Consider the following 24,664-nt stretch of genomic DNA (forward strand, 5'->3'; position numbering starts at 1 on the left):
GGCTGTTCCCATTCATGTAATCTTTTATTTCTAATTTGTCATTTCTTTCAGTATTTAGATTTACAGGGTTACACAAAATTCCTGAATGCAGCTGGAGAGTCTTATTACTGCCCATTATGCTCGGATCGGTTCTTCTGCTCTACTTTCAAGTCAGAGTCATCAATTAAAATCACTAGCATATTCATAAACATCATACTACACCCACTGCCCAAATAATTTATTCATAATTAGCTCCCTTGATTGAACCAAAAAATTGAATAAACTCAAATAATTACCTGAATTCAGTGAAGCACATGGATTATTGCAAACTAAACATCCAGCAATGTCACATGCACTGAATTAAGAATCTTCTGCCAAAACCAGGTCAGACAGTGAGCCCCTAATAACTTGCAGTCTTATGCAGCCTCTTTTAAAGTTTCATATCTTGGCGTGGTTATTCTAAAGTCTTATGCACATTTATAATAGAAAATGAACAATAAATGGCCATAAAATTACTCCATTCTGCCACTGATGACCACAACAAAATACAATGTGCAATTTTGACCACGCTGGTCAAAATGCATTCAAAATAAGTGGATATAAAACAAATCCTCAAATCAAATTCCTGTGCTGATTGTAGAGATGGTAAGTCTCTCTCAGAGAAGGTGCCTAAGGTCCATCAGAACAGAGGGAATTTGAGATTGCTTTGTTAATGAGATGAGCACTTATGACCTGATGGGATATATAGACAAGGTGAGAAAGTGTTCATTTGACCAATGTTCCCTATCAGTGGAAGTACAAGAGACAATCATTTTCTGGCACTTGTTTTTCTTGGTTAAAATTAATTCATATTTTTGGTGCTTACCTCCATAATCATATCTGGATGAGTATTGCATTCAATCTGTCAAATATTGAGATCTTAAAACTGATGTTGCTTTATGTAAAACAGTGCTTAGAACTGAAGTTAATAGAAAGAAAAAGGACCATCAATAAATTTAAATAATACTTTAAAAATACCTTCAATAATCCTGGACTGTTCCTGAAGATATTTGTTAAAAGTTTCTTTTTCATCACTTAACTCAATTTTCTCCTTTTCAAGAATGGCAAAGCGCTGAAAAAAAGAATTATAAACTTTAATATTTTCAGGAATATTGAAATGCCAAAAACCACAGAAAGCAGGATATAAGCTAGACCAAATGATAATTTCCAAAAACTCAAATTTGACTTACTGTGAATGTAAGTGCCCACTGCAAAATGAAACGCTTAACATATGTTAAGTATGACACTGGCATCAAACCTATTAGAATTCAGCAATCTGCTTCAGAAATACAGAGTCAGCTGGAAATAGGTAAAGAAATAGGTTACTTCTGCAGGTTTTGATGTATTGGGAACAACTTAAGCTTTTCTCCCTCCAAACACAAACCAGAGATGGGATTAGTCTTTAGTAACAACAGCTGTAGCTAACCTGGATGAAAAGTTAGTGAAGATGTAAAAATGGATAGCAAGTGCTTCTGGAGGTATTTATAAAGGAATAAAAGTAAAATGAATATTGGTCTGGCCCATAACATACTAGAAGACCAAACTCCCTCATTTAAAAAAAAAAAGAGCCTAAACCTTAACTTATCTTGTTTAAAGTCAAGTGCAAGGCACTGTATTTCTGATGTGATATGATTGGTCAAACTACTAGGCTTTAAGCAAAACACTGCCTCACAGTGCCAGAGACCCAGATTTGATTCCAGCCTTGGGTGACTGACTGTGGGGAGTTTGCACATTCTCCCAGTGTCTGCGTGGGTTTCCTACAGGTCTATGGTTTCCTCCCACAATCCAAAGATGTGCAGGTTAGGTAAATTGGCCATGCTAAATTGCCCCTAGTTTTAGGTGCATTAGTCATGGATAAAATGTAGGTGAATGGTGTGGACTTGTTGGGCCAAATGGCCTGCTTCCACACTGTAGGGAATCTAATTCTTAGACCATAGTTAAAATACAAACAAAACAGAATTGGCATAACTTGCACTATCAAAAAAACTTAATAGATTTAACTACTATTCAAATTTTCCAACCTAGCAGCATCCCATAACCACAACCTTAGCAAAAGCAAATTCAACAAAACAGATTTCCCTCTTGCTATCTCCAATCCAGAAGGAACACAGAATGAATCTAGCAGCAAAAAGATATCAAAAAGCTTCAACTCCAAAAACCCAACTTCAACTGAAAGCAAAACAAAAATCCAGGGTCTGTAATCTTGACTCTACCCATTCATTTGTCTAATTTCAAAACAAAAACAAAGCTATTTCTAATCGGCTTTCCATTGAGCAGATGCCTTTGCACCAGATTGACAACACCCTTCAAGAGAAACAGGGCAAAAATGCCGCGAAAGCCCCATATCATATCATAAGTGAGAGAATGGACAGTTAGTAATAGATAACAAAGGAAACAAAATGAACTAAACAAATATTTTGCTTCTGTCTTCACTAAAGGATAGAAGGAAAACTTGCTAATACTAATTGCATAGGAGCATAACACCCTGACCAGGAAATTTTTATTCAAGCAACAGCCGGTTAAATGGAGGGTAAAGGCCAAAGGATCTTCCCCTGAAGATGGCCTCAATGTGAGAACCCAATCACTCCCTAATCTACAGCTCAGCGAGCGAGGACAATGACTTTTTTAAAAAAAAAGTGAAATACAGCATTTTTATATGTTCTTACAACTTGGTCACTGAGTCCTTCCTCTTACTCCATACCCTCAATCCTGTGAAACACCTAATCAGTGATGGGCATTCTTATGGACAGCCTCAGGTTCCCAGGACCTTATTGTGCTTTAATAGACATTGTAGTCACCAGGCTTTGGGATCTTCCTATACATCCTATTAATTTGCATTCCAAAGTTACTGGTTATACACCTCCAGACCTCTCAGACTTGCTTACCTTGAAGAACAGTTTGAATTCTGTTATTCATTATATTCCATGTGCTCTATCGAATTCTTATTTCTCATTTTCCGCTGTCCTAATTTTATTTATATAATACAAAAGACAGTTGGTTTTAACTAACTGCCACAAGATTCATAGTATTGATTTTCTATTATAAAGTTAATTGTACTTTTTAAAACATAGATGTGAAAGTTAATCAGCCTCTGGAAATGTTTTCTTTATCTCCTAGAGAGATGCCTGGCATGTCCTGAAAGAAATAGATTGTTTGCAACTTATTAATTTAAAGTGTTTTTTTTTCCCCCCAATGCTATTACACTTTGGTTATATGTGCATCTGCAATTATGTTAAACTCTATGATTACGTGAAGAATCTTTAACTCGAACCTATTTCTTAATATGGTGAATGAACCTCAAAAGAAACAAACTGATTACTACAAAATATCTTTAGCTGTTTTCCAAGCTGCCTATTGAGTTAGGTTGACTGGTTCATAGATTTAAATCCCTTGATCTAATAGGCACTGTTCACCTACTGGGACAACATCCTTTCAATAATGAGGCTGGAATCAATCACTTGTCTAACCTTAGGCATCCTTTTATCAAACTCTCAGATGGTTGCTTGTAGGCCTCCCATTCACCTTGGTGCAGCACTGTTCAAAAAGGTACCATCGTTTCACTTAAATGCTGGAGCAGGCCATTTAATTCTGTTTAACCCTTACCGGCCATTTTGTCTCTTTCAAACATGTGCCACCCTTACAAGTTGTGAATCAGGTAGTGGATTAGGTAAGCGGAATTGGCAAAATTAAAATCAAACAAAGCCGAACTAAGCAAAACTGATTGAGCTGTCGACTGGCATGACTGGGTCCAGATGGATTTCATCATATGATCTTAAAGTGGGCTGTTAGTGAGATAGTTAAGGTCAGAATCTAGAACTGTTCAGCACAAAGATACCTTTTGGTCAAACTTGTCCATGTCAACCAGATATCCTAAGTAAATCTAGTCCCATTTGCCAGCAATTGGCTCTTATCCCTCTAAACCTTTCCTATTCAAATGCCCATCCAGTTGCCTTTTAAATGCTGTAATTGTACCAGCCTCTTCCACTTCTTCTGGCAGCTCATTCCAAACATGCACCATCTGCATGAACAGTTTGCCCCTTAGGTCCCTTTTGTATATTTCCCCTCTCACCCTAAACCTACGCCCTCTAGTTTTGGACTCCCTGCCCCAGAGAAAAGACTTGTATATTTACTTCATCCATACCCCTCATGGTTTTATAAACCTCTTTCAAGGAGGGGGCTGGCAGACAGGAAAAATAAAATTGAGCCAATTAGCTTGAAAAAAATCGGTCACGCAAGCGGTGTTAAAATTGATTAAAGAGATTACAGCTGCACACATAGCAAACAAGGTAATTGGGAAGAGTCAGCATGGTTTCAAAGGGAAATGTTTAATCAATTTATTGGAGTTCCTTGAAGGAATAATTACAAATCATTTGCCCAGGATAAAGGGGAGCTACGGATCTATTATGGAAAATAAAAGTTGAGTGTTGGAGAGGACATCTCAGCATCGACAGAAGATTGGTTGACAGAAAGCCATGAGCATAAATGGAACTGCAAATTTAGCAGATTATGAAGCCTGGAGCCCCTCAGAGGCCAGTGCTATGACCTCAACATTTTCCAATTTAATTAAAATGATGTAGATGCTGGGAGAAAGCATGGTAACTAATTTCCAGATGATATGAAGACATGTTGGAAACTATGTTGCAAAGACAAAAAAAGTTTTAGATGCACGTAGATGGATGGAGTGAGTTTACACAAGTCTGGCAAACAGAATTGTTTTGTAAATTGTGAGGCTGCTCATTCCAACAGAAAGAATAGGAAAACAACATTTCTCAAATGGAGAATTGAGGTGCAGAAAGACTTGTGCAAACAAGTGAGTAACAAACTAATATTAAAGGTACAGCACCTTAATCAAGGAGGCGAATGGGATGCTATCCTTTATTAGAGGAGGAATTCAATGTCAAAAAAAAAAGTAAGGATGTTATGCTTCAGATGTACAGGGCATTGGAGAGACCAACAGTGTGCAATTTTGGCCTCCGTTTAAGAAATTATGTAAAAGCATTGGCTGTAATTCAAAGGAGTTTGCTAGATTAATATGTCAAAGAAATATAGATGCTGGTGATCTGAAACAAAAACAAATTGCTAGAGAAACTCAGCACGTTAATGTCCAAGTCTGGGGACCCTTCCGGAACATGTCTGACCCATTTCCCACACATTAGCCTTCACTCCTTCCCTGCCCTTTCAACAATAGAACCCCACCTTGTCCTCACCATACATCTCATGAGCCTTCACATCCAAAATGATTTTAAGCCACCATTTCTGCCACCTCCAGATATATTCCCCTCCTCTTTCTTGTCAAGATTTTGCAGGGAAATGTCCCCTCAGAGACACCCTGGTTCACACAACATCATTTCCAGGGAACCTTCCTATGCAATCACAGAAGGTACAACACTTGCTCATTTAACATGTCCCTTCTCACTATCCAAAGTCCCGGACAGTGATTTATTTGCAATGGACTAAATTGAACGAAGTGCATTTGCTGTTTAATTGGAGACAAAATGCAGAATGGGTGAGCACTTTCAGGAATACTTCTGCTTTATAAAACTGAGAGCTTCCAATTGCCCGCCACTTCAATGCACCATTGTGGTCCCATGCCAACATGTGTCTCAAGCCTGTTGCTATGCTCCAGTAAGGTTCCATGCGAGCTGGAGGAACACAATCTTCCACCTAGGTATCTTACGGCACTCAGGACTCAAGATAGAGTTTAACAATTTCAGAGTGAACACCTTCCTGTATGTTGGCCACCACATCCCCAGCATCTGTTCTATACATACTATTCCTTTCCTGAAGGGCGGCTTATGCCCGAAACGTCAATTCTCCTGTTCCCTGGATGCTGCCTGACCTGCTGCGCTTCTCCAGCAACACATTTTCAGCTCTATTCCCAGCAAAGCCAACCCATTTTCTTTTTTATACAGAAGTGCTCTTAGACACAACTTAAAAGCATTTTTCCCCTGTGCAAGTCACCTGTAGACTTTTTTTAAAATTAGCCATATTCTGTAAATCACCAGTTTCTCCATTGAATAATTTACCTGCAAACAATTAAGAGCAATGGAAAATCAAAAAAGGTGAGGCGGCTATATCAAAATGCAGTTGGGAGGGGAAGTAAAGCACTATACCCCCTGTAGTGCCCACCTCTCTCTAAATCAGAAGTACTGGTGAGTCAGTTTTCAACTATTCGCACTTCCTGTTAGCTCCCATTTGTCATTTCCTCCTCTTCTAGCTTACTATCAGCAATCCCTTTGCCAACTTCCTCACTTTCTCATGTCCCCTCTGGGCACCATCTCAATGCATTCGACTCACTCCTGGTTTCCTCCTGTGGGTCAGTCCAGAAATAAAGGGCAATACTTTAAAACTAAGAATTTCCCTTTAAGAATAGAATGTTTTTTTCCTCATCCTCTTGTGTCACTGCCTCAGAAGGTGGGAGGGACTAGCTCAATGAATGTCTTTAAGACAAAAGGCAAAAATCACAACACCAGGTTATAGTCCAACAGGTTTAATTGGAAGCACACTAGCTTTCGGAGCGACGCTCCTTCAGGTGAATGGATTCTTTAGGCCAGTGAATGAAGGGTTATCGGCGGTGGGTGGGAAAGTGAACCTTGAAACAAATAGATCAACTACTATCATTGAATGGCAGACATGGTTCGAGTGGATGAATAGTTTAATTCTATTATGTTCAATGATTTTGTTACTTTAATAAATCACTATGATCCAATTATCTTGTTAGGATAGCTGGATTGAATGTTAATTGCTTGCTCTTCTGGCACAGTGTTAATGTCCCTATCTGTGAAAGGAGAAGCATAAAAGTTCAAGTACCACCTGCTCCAGGAGGTGTGTAATAAAACGTGACCAGGTCAATTAGAAAAACAAGGTTAAATTTTTTTTTTTAAAAAGGCCTTAAAAATAGTAGATAAATAATGGAATAAATAATGAAACCGCTCCAAGTTAACTTTAAAAGTGTTCAGTTGCTTCGGAGAACAATTATCATTGGTAGAAAATACACATGACTAAAGATGATAATGAAAATTGAGACTTTTCTGATCAAGGACAGAGGTATATGAAAGTTTAAGTAGTGAATGGCTGTTAGGCAACAATTAAGGTAAACTTTTATCTTATATAAAGAAAGAACAGCATTTAAGGCTATTTTGTATTGAATGAAATTATCGAAACCTCTGCAAACAAATCATCCAGGTCCATCCCTGAAAATGGTCACAATGTTCAAGATTTTAGGAGGCCTCTGAACGTGGTGGTTCAACTACCAGGACAAATTCACAGTCTGCCTCTCTCCTTTGAAGGGGGTAAGTAGTTACGAATTTGATCTTTCCCTTGGAAGAAAATTTAGGATCAGGATTAGGCACCACTGAAGACCTGACCCAGCCTAGATTGTCCTCAACAAAAATAAAACCTCAAAAGAACTGCAGATGCTAGAAATTGCAGACAAGAAAAAATAAATAGCGCCAAAACTATTATGGGGACAACTTGATAAAATGCATCAAGTTCAGCCATGATTGTTGTGCATTTCTGCAAGCACAGTGGACTGTCTCTTTAAGGATCCAATCATGTGATGTAATCAACTGTTTTAGGTGGAGATGCACAGGTTTCTCTAATCTTGCTGTCTGAATATCCCCATAAAGCAGCTCCTGCTGTTTCAAACTTTAACCTACTGGCATTTCTCGGAAGCTAATACAAGAAAACTGCTTTGATGCCTACTAGACCAATCTATGGATTAGCTTTTCTAAAAAATAAGATTTGCTGCAGATCAGGAGGTACTTCAATAAAAGAAGTCAAAAAGGTACCATTGCTGTACTGAAGCAGGTACAGTCAGGAAAAAAAGGAAATGACCTCTTGGAAGAGGTGAACAGTGCAGCAGAATCTTGCCATGTGATCCACCCTGAAGGAACATGGAGTGACAAGTACCCTACATGGAGGGAAACATCTTAGGAAGTGCAGACTCAAATACCTTGTTCCAAAAAAAAAGAAAAAAAAACAAACAATCAGTCCCAACATTTCTATGGTACATTGTGCTACACAGGTCATTCCCATGTTTAAAAAGGCAGGGAGTTTGTGCCGTGGGACTGTATAGAGGGGAGAGAGCTGGAACCCCTAAATGGAGTGATTCCATTATTTTGTTCAAGCTAACAAGTATCATGGAAAGCAAAATGTTTAACCTCCTGAAGCGGCTGGTGCAGGTAAAGCAGCTGGACTCCAAAACCGAAAAAGAAAAAATACAAAACTATTTACAGGGATCTGAACTGTTGGGCAATCACAAAATGCAACAAGCATAAAGGTGAAGCTATGAATATCTCCTCCAGTTAGGTGTAAATTTTTTTAAAAGTTAGTAGAATTTTTCAAGGACAACTTAAATGATGCTAGAGACAAACTGATGTGGTTTCAGATGTGAAGTAATTGTAATCCAGAAAGAGATTACAATTGAAAGGAATCTTGACGTAACGCTTTGGAAATAGACTCAAATGGAACCAACAGCCATCGAAGCTCAACAATTAAGCTGGAGAATGAAAGTTCACAAAATGGAAGCTGAAACAAGCACCAACACTGTCCAAATTGGGAGTTTTGAGTCAAAGTTCATGTAGCAGCAGATTGCTGGTGTAAAGAAACTTTGCACAATTTATTATGCCAAAACAAGAATTGGAAGCAGGAAGGTCAGTGTGAAACAGCCTTTACACAAGGCAGAGGGGCTTTATTAAAGCCAGAAGTCCTGACCCATTCTGACCCACAATTACTGTGGTAACTAGCATGCGATGCATCACCGTATGGTGTGGGGGCAGTCTCTCTCACATATTACTTCGTAGTGAAGAGAATCCAAGATCTTTAAACAAAAGCAGAAATGAACTATGCACAGAGAAAGCAGCTCTAGGAATCGTTTTTGGCATGAGGCAATTCCACTGTACATGTATGACTCAGAATGTACCCTAACAGACTATCATACAGCAATAACTCCTCTAGCAGCCAGTTACATGCAGGGTGGTTATTGTTGTTATCAGCTCACACTTATACAATTCGGTATCAGCATCCAACTTCCATGGAAATGCTGATGGGCTGAGGGAGATGGTACCTTAGCATGCTGAGAATATCACAACATTGTTCAAACCTCAAAACAGTTATCACATGAAAAAAGACAACAGGTGATGTTCCTCGCACACCTAAAACGTCACAGGTTCAAGCCAACAAGAAAAACCAAACAAATAAATGCCTGAGGTGTGCTAACATTCACACAGCAATCAACGTCCTCTAGAAGGTCTTAACTGAAGGCTGTTGTGCACATGATTACAAATATTGAGAATGCTTTCATTCCAAGAAACCTCATGTAAAAGGGTAAGGGATGTTGTAAATGTGTGCAGGTTTGACAGACTGATCACATGAGAATGATGAGATCATTGGCTGTTTTGAGCAGACAAATCTCTAACTTTACTGCCTGTAGAATGAACACATCCATAAAGATCCTGCTGTTTAACACTTCAGCCCCCAATCCTTCTTGGAACTTAATGTTGTATTAAATAGCAGAGCAGGCACAATGGGCTGAATGGCCTATGGTGTTATGTTCTTCAAGCTACTTGGGAGAGTTTAAATTAGTCTGGGAGGTGTTGGGATTCTACGCAGTCATGAGACATGGTTGAGGGAGGTACAGAAGTTAGAGAGAGAAGTTAAATAGACAAGGCAGGCAGCAGAACAGCAGAGAACGTGGGATGATTGATGAATTCAACTACATTTCAATGCGAGACGCCTGACAAGTAAGGTAGGATGGGGACATGGGACTAGGATATCACTGAAATATGGCCAAGGGAGAGAGGGATCTGACAGCTCAATATACCAGGGTACAGATGCTATATGAACAATAGAAGGGGAGGCAAAGAGGATAGGTACTGCTTTTGAGTAGGGAAGACATCACTGTAGTACTTAGAGAGACTTATAGATTCATGGGATAATCCCTGAGGAATTATCCAATGAATCTATATGGGTGGAACTGAGAAATAAAAAAAGGGGTCAGCAGGAAATTAAATGAGCAAATATGTAAGGAGGTCACAGATAACTAAGTATAAATAGGGTTGTAATAGCACAGGATTTTAAACTTTCCAAACATAAGACTGGGACTACCATACTGTTAAGGGCTTGGATGGAGAGGAATGAGTTTTCTTGAACGAATTTAAGAAATCAATATGTAGAGAAGAGGCAAAACTTAATCTCCTCTTGGGAAATAAGGCAGGGCAAGTGACCATAATTCTATTAGCTTTAAAATAGTGGTGGAAAAAGATAGAACTTTAACTTGTAGCCTGGGTGACTTAAGTTGTAAGGGTCTTGTCAAGAAAAAGGAGGAAGGATTATGTCAGATAAAGAGCGGGATCAAGTGAATCCCTTCAGTATAGGGGTACACTTCAGAGGGAAATTAGAATGGCCAAAAAGGGACATGAAAGCCTTGGCAGAGGAGGTTAAAAAGATTCTGGATGTATACTAAAGGGCAAAAAGGTAACTAGGGAGCGAAGAGGGTACCTTAACGATCAACGAGACCTTCTGTGAGGAACCAGTCTCAGTATTTACCGTGAAGAAAAAGACATGGAAAGTTGGAGAACTCAGGGAAATAAACAGTGCTGGCTAGAAATAAAAAAAGTCTACATTAGAAAAGAGGAGGTGCTGCTGCACAAAAGGTAGGTAAATCCCTAGGATCTGATCTATTATATCCGAGGACATTGTGGGAAGCTAGGGAAGAAATTGCTTTGGCCCTAGCAGAGATGAGTGTCATTTATAATCATGAGTGAGGTGTTGGGAGACTGGAGGGTGGCTAACGTTATGATATTATTTAAGACAGACCGCAAGGAGAAGCCAGGGAACGGCCGGTGAGCCTGACATCAGTGGTGGGTAAGTTGTTGGAGGGGATTTCAATAAACAGGATCTACATGCATTTGGAAAGGCAAGGTCTGACTATGAATAGTCAGCATGGGCTTTGTGCATGGGAAATCATGTCTCTAACTTGACTGAATTTTTTTTTTGAAGAGGTGACCAAGGTGATAAATGATGGCAGAGTGGTAGACATTGTCTACATGGACTTTAACATTTGACGAAATTCCACATGGTAGATTACTTAGTAAGGTTAGATCACATGAGATCCAAGGAGAGCTAATCAACTTGATACAAAATTGACATGTCTGTAAAAAAGGTAGAGTGTGTGTAGTGGAGGGTTGTTCAGACTGGAGAACTGTGACCAGTGGTGTGCCACAAGGATTGACGCTGGGTCCACTGTTGGTCATTTATATAAAACGATTTGGATGAGAATATTGGAAGCATGATTAGTATGTTTGCAGAGGACACCAAAATTGGTAATAAGCAGACAGTGAAGGACTTCTTTTTTTAAAAAAAAAGTATGACAAGATCTTGATCAACTGGGCCAATGGGCTGAGGAATGACAGATGGAGTTTAGTTTACATTAGCAGAATGGTTGCATTTTGGCATGACAAACCAGAGCAGGACTTATGCAATTAATAGTAGGGCACTGGGGAGTGCTTTCAAACAAAGACACCTAGGGGTGTGGACACATGGTTCCTTGAAAATGACATCACAGGGAGACAGGGTGGTGAATAAAGCATTGGCATGCTTGCCTTCATTGATCATGTTATCTTATCGCTGGACAAGACTTGGTAAGCCTGCATTTTGAGTACTTCATACAATTCTGGCTACCCTGCTATAGGAAGGATGTTATTAAATTGCAAAAAGAGTGGGGGCGGGGGGGGGGGGGGGGGGGGGGGGGGAGATTTAAGGATGTTACCAAGACTGGCAGGTTTGAGTTATAAAAGGAGAGGCTGGGACTTTTCTGTCCCCTTACTCCCAGAATGTAGGACGCCACGGCTGTAGATTTTAAAAAATCATGACGGGCATAGATAAAAGGTTTTTCACCTTTAGATCGAGGAATCCAAAACTACAGGAAACAGGTTTAAGGTGGTGGTGGGGGGAACATTTAATAAAAAGGAAGGGACCCAGAGGCAACTTATTCCACAGAGGGTGGTGTGTATATGGAATGAGCTACCAGAAGAATTGGTAAAGGTGAGTACAATTATAACATTTAAGAGACATTTGGACAGGTACATGGATAGGAAAGATTTAGAAGGATATGGGCCAAATGCAGGCAAATGTGACTATTTCAGTGTAGGAAATCTGGTTGGCATGGATGAGTTGGGCTGAAGGGACAGTTTCTGTGTTGTATAACTTCATGACGATGTTCTCTGGATTAGTTCAATAACAACCAATTTATCATTGTGCTTGAAGATGCCTTAGAAAAACTTCATCTCTCAATACTGAATTTACTTTTTTGATCACAATTCACATTTGTATATATTATTATTATTCTAAATTGTTCATTTGGGAATTAAAATGCAAAACTTGTATTTAAAAACCTTCAAAAAGACTTCAATATTTTTTAAAATTAAGCGTGGCAAATAATTGTATACCTGAGAGGAGCAGCACAATGACTCCGTGGTTAGCACTGCTGATTCAGCGTCAGAGACCCGGGTTCAATTCCCACGTTGGACAACTGTCTGTGTGGAGTTTGCACATTCTGTGTCTGCGTGGGTTTTCTCTGGGTGCTCCGGTTTCCTCCCCTACTCCAAAAGATGTGGGGGTCAGGTGAATTGGCCATACTAAATTGCCCATAGTGTTAAGTGAGCTGAAAAGTGTGTTGCTGGAAAAGCGCAGCAGGTCAGGCAGCATCCAAGGAGGAGAATCGATGTTTCGGGCATAAGCCCTTCTTCAGGAATTCCTGAAGGGCTTATGCCCAAAATGTCGATTCTCCTGATCCTTGGATGCTGCCTGACCTGCGGCGCTTTTCCAGCAACACACTTTTCAGCTCTGATCTCCAGCATCTGCAGTCCTCACTTTCTCCATACTGTCAAGTGTATTAGTCCTGGGTAAATATAGAGTAGGGTACTGAGTCTGGGTGGATTACTCTTCAGAAGGTCATTGTGGACTTGTTGGGCCAAAGGGCCTGTTTCCATACTGTAGGGAATCTAATCTAAATCATAATATTTAAAATTTGTACTCAAGTATTTGGGTCACTTTCAATATTGAGATTGGCTTCATCAACAACTAAATGGATTAGAACATATGAACTCGATCAACAGGTCCAGGGACCATTCTGTTGTTGCAGGCAGACATCATTCATTTGATAAAAATAACTTTACCTGGAAACGTGAATGGAAAGCTACAGAGAGAAAACATTGATTTTATATTACTAACTGGTCAGCTTCAAAGTTCTGAATTGTCCTTTCTTCCCTTTCAAAACCATTTGCCAAATAACACCTAATGCAGGGTTAGCTTGGAAGGTTTAAGGATTATTTGAAAATAATTTTAAAATTACAAGGTATTTTCTCAAAACATTTAACAGTGACATTCAATAGCATTACAGTTGTGGTTGTGGACTAGAAGTTTATGTTTGGGTGTTAGTCAAAAAAAAAGTTGCCAAATTCTTATAAAGTACCAAATGTTTAACAAATGTTAGCTATCTGACCTACTAATGATTCAATAGCACAATCACTCATTCAAAGTTACCACATTTCTATCAAGAACGTAAAAGCCCCATAAACAACCAGGGCTGTGCAATAAATTTGACCATGCCATACAAGTCATGAGTGGATTAAATAAATGTTTGACTGAACTACATTAGACTAATCTTGCTTCACTGGAGTTTGGGCATGCCCATAGGTTCAGACATTATACAACCAGATAGACAAAGGGAATACAGATACACAGAAGGTGAAAGGTCAGTATAGGGCAACATTTGGCTGCGGCTTTACTGGTTAAAGTAAAAAAACATTAAATGCAAACTTAAACTTAGAACTACATAATAGAATGATGCACAGACTGTTTCTGTAACGTGTATAATTTGTGTGAAATTACTATAATCAATTTTCTACCTCTACTATAAACTTCAAAAACATACAAATATTGAACCATAGATACACCCAATCTTTCAAATGAAATCACTCCCAGCAATTGCGGTACAACCATTTAGCGACACAAAAAGACAATAATCTTAAGAGTGCTGGATGGATAAAATGCAGGAAAGGTGCCATTTTCCCAGAATGGGGAGTCTAGAACTGAAGCAAGTTATCTCAGGATACAAGGTTGACCATTTAGGACTGAGATAAGGAAAGCTTTCTTCATTCAAAATAAAAAGGTTAATGAATTGTGAAATTCTCTACTGCAGAAGGTTAGGTAGGCTAAGCCACTGAATGTATACAAGAGTGCGATTGATAAAGTTTTAGGTTTTAATAATTTCAGATTTGACAAAGTGGGAATATAGCTTTGGAGATATAGGGTCAGCCATAATCATTAAATGGCAGAGAAGGCTCTAATTGCCTACTCCTGCCCTCATGTTTAACAGCATATATACAGATAGAAACACATGAACACCACAGAATTACTGTAAGCAGGAACAGGTTTTCATTTTCAAGCAACATGGTCACATCAGAAACTTGTTTAGTCATACAATGGAAAGCATTAATCCCAACCACAAAGTGGGCTAGCTTTCTGATGAGATATTATGGTAATTGCGCCAAATGTATGTCTGAGCAACAGGAACAACTGTATAAGAACATAAAGCAGCCGTTCGTCATTGAACGCAGTTTTCTCAAAGTTGTATCCCTGTCTGGTGGAGTAGAGCCATGTTTGGAGCCCTAACCATCTCCATGTCAAATGTCATTCCAAACACGAGTAGTATTAGTTCTAACTAGATAAATGGGCCAGTCAATTAACAGTTTATTTACCAATATCCACCAGGTAACAGATAGGGTCAGAAATGAATGAATCACCAAGACTGATTGCAGCTTGAAATTAGTAGTCCATTATTCATGGGAAACAATAGAAATTAAGTGCCTTTAGAAAACCAGTTTACCACAATGAAGACAGCTGCTAAGACAAGTGAATCTTGCTTTAAAAAAGCAAATGCAATGGTTTATACAATTACCACAGGTATTGTAGAAAAAGAGTACATTCCTACTTGTTTCAATACAGTTAGCTCCTGAGAAGCTTGAACTTCTGCATCTCTTTTGTTCTTATGTGCAGTCTCCAGTTCCTCTTCGAGTTTTGTGACTTGCTGCTGCAGATTCAAGATTTTAGTTTCTTCTGTTCTACACCGAAGGTGCTCTATTTCATTCTTAAGTTTTTCCACCTCATTTCTGTGAGAGGCAGTAAGTGCTGCCATTTTTTCTAAGAGCATTTTATTGTTCTTACTCTGAAAATGAAATTCAGACAAAATGTTACCTTGTCAGAAACATCAGCTGTCAACCATTTTCATATCTGGGAATATCCATTGCTCTATAATGGTCAAAAGTTAGGATTAATAGTGCCAAGTTGTAATAGAGGAAAAAAGTGTAAGATCATGTCAAAGACTGTTCAGTGAAATTTTTGACTACAAATCAAAAAAAAAACCCATCAATTTAATCATTTCATTCCATCTTGGCAATGAAATTGTAATAACAGTAAATCCTGAAGTCTGAAAATACACAGATCAATGAATGTTGTGGGGAAAAATGTCTGCAAGTCCATCAGCCTCATTCTGATCAAGGATCCATACTAAAATACAAGTTCTCACCTCTTTCCTGATAATGGGTTGGCTTGGTGTCCATTTTCAGGACTTTTTTTAGTGATTAATAAATCACTAAATTAGGAAGTTGCTGAGCGAAAATAGGAAAAAAGCCAGGACTAGCTATGGAATTATGGAGTCAGTTGTTTGACTATTGATGTCCTGTAAATTTTTTAGGCTGAAAGTGATACACATGTATATTCACTAGGTCGGAGAGTACATTTGTGCATCTAAGTTTCAGACAATTAGGATATAAATTAAACTAAAATTGGATTATGAACTGGAAGTGGAATGAGCTCAAACTATTAAATAGTAATCACATACAGAAGAGAAAAAGCCTAGTTCAGCTGCTTGCAGAACTATTAATGCTAAATTAGAATAGTGTCATAGCAACCAAGTGCTAGAGTCAAACAGCTAGATGAGCATATAATGACACTCAACATACATAGGGAACCTATAAATTCGACGTTTTATACACCCAGCAGTTTCTGTACTATAGGGCATAGTACATTGTATAAGTCAGCAAGTTAGAGACATCCATTAAGAACATAGCAATTATGCAAGGTGTTCATTTGCATATCAATGGGGCAGTAATAATTTAAAGGATGAATTCAAGCAACACTTATGACTTCCCTAACTACATCAAGGAACCAAAGCAAGGTACAGGCAATTTTGCTGTACTGTGCAATAAGATTAATTAATAGCCTTGTAGAAAAGGGGCTACTAACCATTACAATGATTACTATATTGCTTTCAAATTGCGCTTTGCATTTCATATACAACACCAAGATCTTAAAGTTAATGAAAGCAAAACACATGAATGAACGACAGATCAATTAAGGTAGATATGGAATTAGAAGAGATAGACAAGTGATGGCTTGCATTTGAAGAGTAAAACAATTTGCAAAAAATATAGATATTTCTTTTTGGCACAAAACCACCTACAGAAAATGTGATCCAACTGTGACTAGTAAAAGGAGTTACACGCCATACCTGGTTAAATAAAGAGGCTGATGTTGCCAAAGTAGAAGCCAGGGGTGAAAGATTTAGAATGGAGCAAGATAGAGAAAAGAAACCACTAAGGAGAAAGGAAGTATGAAACTTCAATTCCAAGAAACGAAAAAAAAAGTCATGATTTGGAGATGCCAGTGTTGGACTGGAGTGTACAAAAGTTAAAAATCACAATACCAAGTTATAGTGCAGCAGGTTTAATTGGAAGCATTAGCTTTCGGAGCACTGCTCCATCATCAGGTGGTTGAAGGAGCGGCGCTCCAAAAGCTAATGCTTCCAATTAAACCTGTTGGACTATAACCTGATATTGTGAGATTTTTAACTTTGAAAAAAAAATTATACTTGTGTGCAAACAGGCAGAGATTGGTGAAATTAAGCATTCGTCCATTAGAGATAGACAAGTCAAATAAAGAACACCAGAGATATTAAGCAATTACTTACCTTCACAATAAAAATTCTAAAAGTCATTACAGAAACAAGAAGTGTCAGAATGTGAAACTTAATAAACAATTATAAATCAAAAAGGTAGAAGACAGAGGGGGGTGGTGGTGGAGGGTTATTTTTCAGACTGGAGGCCTGTGATCAATGATGTGCCACAAAGATCGGTGCTGGGTCCGCTACGTTTCATCAGTTATATAAATGATTTGGATATTGACATAGACATAAGAGGTATAGTAAGTAAGTTTGCAGATGATAAAATTGGAGGTGTAATGGACAGTGAAGAAGGTTACCTCAGATTACAACAGAATCTTGATCAGATGGGCCAGTGGGCTGAGAAGTGACAGATGGAGTTTAATTTAGATAAATGAGAGGTGCTGCATTTTGGGAAAGCAAATCTTAGCAGGACTTATTACACTTAAATGGTAAGGTCCTAGGGAGTGTTACTGAACAGAGACCTTGGAGTATAGGTTCATAAATCCTTCAAAGTAGAGTTGCAGGTAGATAGGATAGTGAAGGTGGCGTTTGGTATGCTTTCCTTTATTGGTCAGAATAAAGAGTACAGGAGTTGGGAGGTCACATTGCGGCTGTACAGGACATTGGTTAGGCCACTGTTGGAATATTGCGTGCAATTCTGGTCTCCTTCCTATTGGAAAGATGTTATGAAACTTGAAAGGGTTCAGAAAAGATTTACAAGGATGTTGCCAGGGTTGGAGAATGCGAGCTATAGGGAGGCGCTGAACAGGCTGGGGCTATTTCCCCTGGAGCATTGAAGGCCGAGGGGTGACCTTATAAAAGGTTTATAAAAATCATGAGGGGCATGAATAGGATAAATTGACAAAGTCCTTTCCCTCAGGTGGGGGTGAAGCAGGGAGAAGAGTCCAGAACTAGAGGGCATAGGTTTAAGGGCGAGAGGGGAAAGATATAAAAGGGACCGAAGGGGCAAAATTTTCATGCAGAGGGTGGTAATTGTATGGAATGAGCTGCCACAGGAAGTGGTGGAAGTTGGTACAATTGCAATGTTTAAAAAAGGCATCTGGATGACTATATGAATAGAATGAGTTTAAGAGGGATATTGGCCAGCTGCTGGCAAATGAGACAACATTAGTTTGGGGTATCTAGCCAATGTGGACTAGTTGGACCAAAGAGTCTGCTTCCATGCTGTACATCTCAATGACTCTGACTCTAAAAATTAGAGAGAGGAGAAACTAGTGTTTCAAGTTCCAGATAACCATGCACGGATGAGGAGCATTTTGGGACTTTATCAAAGGTAACTGCAGAGATAAAATGTTTCGATTTTCCAGAACAGCTCCAAGACTTGGAAGATAGTAAACAAGCAAAAAGAAAAGGAATTATAGATCAGTTAGCCAATATTAGGAATAGCCAAGGACTAGAATTTATATTAACAGGATACTTAAACTCATGCAAATAAGCAAAGCAAAGTGATACATTGAAAATGTAACTAGTAGGATGGATAAAGCTCATTGAATATTTAAAAAATTGTCTGACTTGTAGTTTCAATTACACCAGTTCATACAATAATTAACACAAGTTTTTTTATCTTTTCACACAATCAGCTACTTCTTCCATCCTCTTATCCAGTTTTTTGGAGTTTTTTTGTATTTCCTAGTTCAAGAGGAGCTTCACCAACTTACTGTGCCCCAGACTTTTTAAAATCAGTCTGCCAATTACTCCAGTCCCAATTCCACCTCGATTCTTGGTGCCAACACAAAACGATGTTAGATTAATTCAGTCACTTCCCAGGGATGCCTCATTCAGCCTCAATAAGACTATTGGTGATCTTGGATTCCAATACAACATTGCATCAGCAAGGTCACTTATTTCCTGCTCAAAATCTCCAATCTCTGACACTCCATCATACAAACCCTCTGCTTTTGTACCTGTAGATTCTGATCCATTGCAATGCTTCACTTGTGGATCTTTGACCCCACTCCATAAAATTGACTGTACAAACTTGTTACTTTTTGTGCACATCTCATCCTGCATCCATTGACAATACTCCTGCACATTTGTCACCAGTGAGGCATTATACACGGCCAAATTGGCTTCCACTTATGGAATCAGAGATTACCTGATCATTCACTTTATACTGCAGCTGCAAAATCTTGTTTTCCATTCCTTTGTTCAGTTTCTTGTAGTGCTCAACTGAACGTGCTTCAACCTTCAGCCTTTTCAGTTGGCGATACGCCATCATTCGTCGAAAACAGCACTGCAAGTAGATAACCGCTTGCCGAATTCTTTGATATTTCAAAAAGCTCAGCCATCCTCGCACATACTTCTGTAGGACAGTAGCCTTTTGCTCCCGGACCATCTAATTAAAAGTAAGCGCATGTGTCTTTAGAAATGCTAAAGAAATAACTTCATGTAGTACTCAAAAGAAAAACTTCCACGTACCCCTACCTCTTCCACACATCCACAGAAAGCTAATATTGGTGTCATATTCATTAAACATATGGAGAATTACTAAAGTATGATTTGGAGATGCTGGTGTTGGACTGGGGTGTACAAAGTTAAAAATGACAACACCAGGTTATAGTCCAACAGGTTTAATTGGAAGCATTGGCTTTTGGAGCGACGCTCCTTCATCAGGTGATTGTGTCACAACCACCTGATGAAGGAGCGGCTCTCCGAAAGCTAGTGTGCTTCCGATTAAACCTGTTCAACTATAACCTGGTGTTGAGAGATTTGTAACTTTGTACTAAAGTATGCACCTTGAAGGCCTTTTCATACTTCAAAAGTCGACAGAAGTTGAGTGCAATGAAGAGGCTTCATACTTAAAACTTCTTACCAAATTTACGTTTTAAAGAATTGTGAAAAATTGATTTCTTTCAAGTATTGTGGAAATGCTTGGATTTGTTTTGAGAGTGTGATCGAAAAGTTCATTTATGTATGTTGAATTTAAAAAAAAAAGGCTTAGAAAATCGCATGGCTGGCGGTGACCTTTAGTTCGGAGGCTTTTTGAATAGTGACTGGATTGGAGTGTATTATTTGTGGTCTTCAGCTGGGGAAAGAATTGTGAAAAATTGATTTCTTTCAAGTATTGTGGAAATGCTTGGATTTGTTTTGAGAGTGTGATCGAAAAGTTCATTTATGGTATGTTGAATTTTTTTTTTTTAAAAAAAGGCTTAGAAAATCGCATGGCTGGCGGTGACCTTTAGTTCGGAGGCTTTTTGAACAGTGACTGGATTGGAGTGTATTATTTGTGGTCTTCAGCTGGGGACAAGCAGCCTGAGAGAAAGGGCTGTCCAGCTAATCCAGTTTGCTGAAAGCAACACTTGAGTTTAGGGGGAAACCTACAGTTCTTCTGCAAGGAAGGGATTGCATTTCTCAATATTGTATTTCCTGAGCAGGCAGCATCTACAGGGACTCAAACACATACAATTAAGTGACCTGAGTACACTTGCCAGAAAAAAAATGACAAATCAAAACCTTTTACACTATCCATTTGCTTTCATGAAAAACCCAAATCAGTTAAAACGTGTGTTTTTGTTCGGAACGCCAATCTCTGCAGAGAAGCCTATTGTGCTTTTTTTTGGGATATCTAGAGAGTGATGAGCACTTATACTTTTATAATTACTAAACATTTCTTGTATATTTACTGAAGCTTTATTTTGCTAATAAATTGTGTTTTATTAAATGTGGGTAATAGATCTTTATTTCAAAACCTAATATAGGCATGTTATTTATAATTGGTCATTTCAGTAACTGGAAAAAAAACTATTTAATTTCACGTTGTGATCCATGGTGTAGAGTGATTAGACTGACTGTGCGCTCCTCCAATCTCAGGTCATAATATTGAAGCAAGACAACAAACTTGCACCTATAAAACACTGATGATCACAAAATGTTTTGCAGCCAATGAGGTGCTTTGACAGGAGAGTCACTATAAAAATATAGGAAACAGTATATAGGGAGCCAATTTGTACACAGCAAGGTCTAAACAAATAGCAGCCAAACCAGTGTTTGATTGAGAAAGATATTGGCCAGCATACCAAGGAGCCACAGTAGGGGATGATTAAAGACTTCAAAAAGTATGGTTAATCCCATCCTTTTAAAACCCCCTAGGCCCTGTTCAGTAATTCATACCTGAACATTACAAACCGTGATCAAAGCCAGCAAACGTTTGGTGAATGGCTGAATTAGATTTTAACAAAAAGAGGGATAACAACTACCATGCCCTTTTACATTCAGTGGTAAAACATCTCAGATTATAGTTTGACAGATCCTAGGACAGTGCACAACTGGAGTGGTGGTCTGGATTTGTGCTCGGGACTCTGGCCTTGGATTTGGCCTTCTGACCACAAACATGATCAATCGTACAACCTCATTCTTCACAGGATATCAGAATAACTTTCACAGTTAAGATCAGAAACAATTACAGAAACTGTTCAGAGCATAACATGTTCAACAAAGACTTGCCTTATGATAAGTTCGTCTCATAATCATGCCTCTTGCATATGCTTGAATTGTAATTACTGCTGTACGGATGTGTACATACAGCCTCCTCACTACCAACATTCGATATTGTTTCTGTATAATTACGGCAGCCTTCGTCAATCTTAAATGATCAACTAGTCTGAAACAAAAAGATTATATTTTTATACACTCTTCATACAGTGAAGTGCCAAGTCAACATGCACAGTTTAGCAATACAAATGAATTATAACAAGTTAGCTTATAAAAGGCCCTGTTTGAAGTTGTCCCCATATAGTTCCATAAATGATTTTAAATAGATCTTAAATACAGAATCCCTAAGTGCAGAAAGGGGCCAGAGTATGGACTGACCCTCCAAAGTGCATCCCTCCCAGACCCAGAGGTTCCTGTAACCCACATTTACCATGGCCAATCCACATAACCAGTATAAGCTTGAACGTACAAACTCCACACAGTCACCCGAGGTTGGAATGAAACTCAAGATCTTGGCACCAAGAGGCAGTGGTGCTGGCCACGGAACCAGCTCTGGAGGACTGGCTCAAATGGTAAGTGTAGATTTTAAAAATTGAGAGATGCATAGCAATGCAAAGTTCAGATTTATTTCTAAAATCCAGCACCAAGTACATCATTAATGTTAAATAAACGTATAAGTGTACAGATGACGACTCTTTGCAATAATAAGATGGTAAGATAAGATTCTTGGTAGTGTAGATGAGTAGAGAGATCTCGGAGTCCATGTACACAGATGCCTGAAAGTTGCCATCCAGGTTGATAGGGTTGTTAAGGCGGTATATGATGGGTTGGCTCTTATTGATGGAAGGATTGAGTTTCAGAGCCATGAGATCATGCTGCAACTGTACAAAAAACTCTGGTGGGGCCGCACTTGGAGTATTGCGTACAGTTCTGGTCACCACATGTGGATGTGGAAGCTTTGGAAAGGGTGCAGAGAAGATTTACTAGGGTGTTGCCTGGTATGGAGGGAAGGTCTTATGAGGAAAGGCTAAGCGACTTGAGGCTGTTTTTGTTAGAGAGATGAAGGTTGAGGGGTGACTTAATTGAGACACAAGATTCAGAGGGTTAGATAGGCTGGAGAGTGAGACTCTTTTTCTCAAGTGATGGCGGCTAGCACAAGGGGACTTAACTATAAATTAAAGGGGTGATAGATGTTAGGACAGATGTCCGAGGTAGTTTCTTTACTCAAAGTAGTAAGGACATGGAACGCCCTGCCTGCAATAGTAGTAGACTTGCCAATTTTAAGTGTCTTTAAATAGTCATTAAATAAACATATGGATGAAAGTGAAATATAGTGTAGAATAGATAGGCTTCAGATTGTTGCAAACAACATGTGGAACCATCGAGGGCTGAAGGGCCTATATTGCGCTGTAATGTTCTATTTTCTAAGTCACTGGTGAGATCATTTGGTGTCACTTTTTTCTGGAAGGCTGACTTAATCAGCAACAGCAAACAAGTTTCCTCACTGCACAACATGGAGGTTAATGGGCTGTTTGGATACAACGGAGTTCTGAAGAAAAGTCACTGGGCCCAAAACAAACTCAGCTTTCTCTCCACAAATGCTGCCAGAGCTGCTGAGTTTCTTCAGCACTTTTTTTTGTTTCATGACTGCTTTACTTTAGTGTTGTTTTACTTACTGTTTTGCTAGAAATCTGCGAGTGTATTTCTGGATGACAATAATGGCTCGGCATATCTGCTGATATTTCTTTCTTTGCATCCAACCTCTCACCATCTTCTGTACCATAATGCAGGCAGCTCGCAGTCGGCTTGTCCGGAGCTTCTCCAGATAGGCCACCTGCCCTGCAGAAAAGAAGATCTTGGTCTTTCCAAATTGATATTTGTTTTCATCCTGCGGATAAAACACAAGTTTTTTTAAATTAAACAAAAACTTAAAATCCAAAAGAACTGTGGATGAGCTGTAAATCCAAAACCAAAGCAAAAGTTGCTGGAAAAGTTCAACAGGTCTGGCAGCATTTGTGAAGAGAAAATCAGAACTCATGCTGCCAGTCCTGCTGAGCTTTTCCAGCAAAATCAAAACACACCCAAAAAAAAATCACAAGATCCATCATTGATCAGATATCACTCATTAGTACATATTTTTATGTATATAATATTTATTCTTCCATCTAAAAGGTATTATAGTCAGAGTCATAAAGATGTACAGCACGGAAACAGACCCTTCGGTCGAACGCGTCCATGCTGACCAGACATCCCAACCCAGATTTGATTCCCGCCTCAAGTGATTGACTGTGTGGTAAGGGGTAAATGTAGGGGTATGGGTGGGTTGCGCTTCGGCGAGTCGGCGTGGACTTGTTGGGCCGAAGGGCCTGTTTCCACACTGTAATGTAATCTAAATCTAATCTAAGATCTAGTCCCACCTGCAAGCACCAGGCCTATATCCCTCCAAACCTTTCCTATTCATATACTCATCCAGATGCCTTTTAGATATTGCAATTGTACCAGCCTCCACCACTTCCACTGGCAGTTCTTCCAATTCTAAAAAGGTGTCATGATTGTAAATGTTCAGGAACTTCAGCCCAACGAAAATAGAGGAGTTTGATTCGGGGACCTTTAATACAAATCAACACAAACTGAACCCTAATGAAATCAATAACCACAATTGAAAACAAAAACAGAATAAATGTCAAGCATAGGTGGCAATGGTCCACTTTTGGACTGAACACCTTTTTAAGATTGCAGTTATGCATTACATTTTATAACTGCCAGAAGACTCAAAGAAGTTCTTTATGTTCAGAAGAACTTAAGAGTCATATACCACAGAAACAGACCCTTCAGTCCAACTTATCCATGCTAACTAGGTATCCTAATTTAATCTCGTCCTATTTGTCAACATTTGGCCCATATCCCTCTATACCCTTCCTATTCATGTACCCATCCAGATGCCTTTTAAGCAATCTAATTGTACCAGCCTCCATCACTTCCTCTGGCAATTCATTCCATACATGCACCACAGTGTGAAAAGATGCCCCTTAGGTCCCTTTTAAATCTTTCCCCTCCCACCTTAAACCTAAGCCCTCTAGTTTTAGACATCCCTATCCTAGGATAGAGGCCTTGGCTCTTCACCCTATCCATGACACTCATGATTTTATAAACCTCCATAACTTCTGGACCATATTTAATGTAGGAATC

The 24,664-nt window shown here is 39.0% G+C and overlaps 1 protein-coding gene across 1 annotated transcript in view; it reads right to left on the minus strand.

Moving 5' to 3' along the window:
• The window catches only part of LOC122565046 (unconventional myosin-Vb-like), a 179,232-nt gene that overhangs the window by 61,521 nt on the left and 93,047 nt on the right, over positions 1 to 24,664 (minus strand). The window contains exons 19-23 of the mRNA XM_043720677.1: positions 23,152 to 23,363; positions 21,488 to 21,644; positions 19,140 to 19,379; positions 15,014 to 15,247; positions 997 to 1,090 (exon numbers count right to left, since the gene is read on the minus strand). Coding sequence (XP_043576612.1) covers positions 997 to 1,090; positions 15,014 to 15,247; positions 19,140 to 19,379; positions 21,488 to 21,644; positions 23,152 to 23,363 — 937 coding nt within the window. The remainder of the gene's footprint in view (positions 1 to 996; positions 1,091 to 15,013; positions 15,248 to 19,139; positions 19,380 to 21,487; positions 21,645 to 23,151; positions 23,364 to 24,664) is intronic.

The sequence above is a fragment of the Chiloscyllium plagiosum genome, chromosome 31, assembly GCF_004010195.1.
Source record: "Chiloscyllium plagiosum isolate BGI_BamShark_2017 chromosome 31, ASM401019v2, whole genome shotgun sequence".
In the NCBI taxonomy this organism is placed as follows: domain Eukaryota; kingdom Metazoa; phylum Chordata; class Chondrichthyes; order Orectolobiformes; family Hemiscylliidae; genus Chiloscyllium; species Chiloscyllium plagiosum.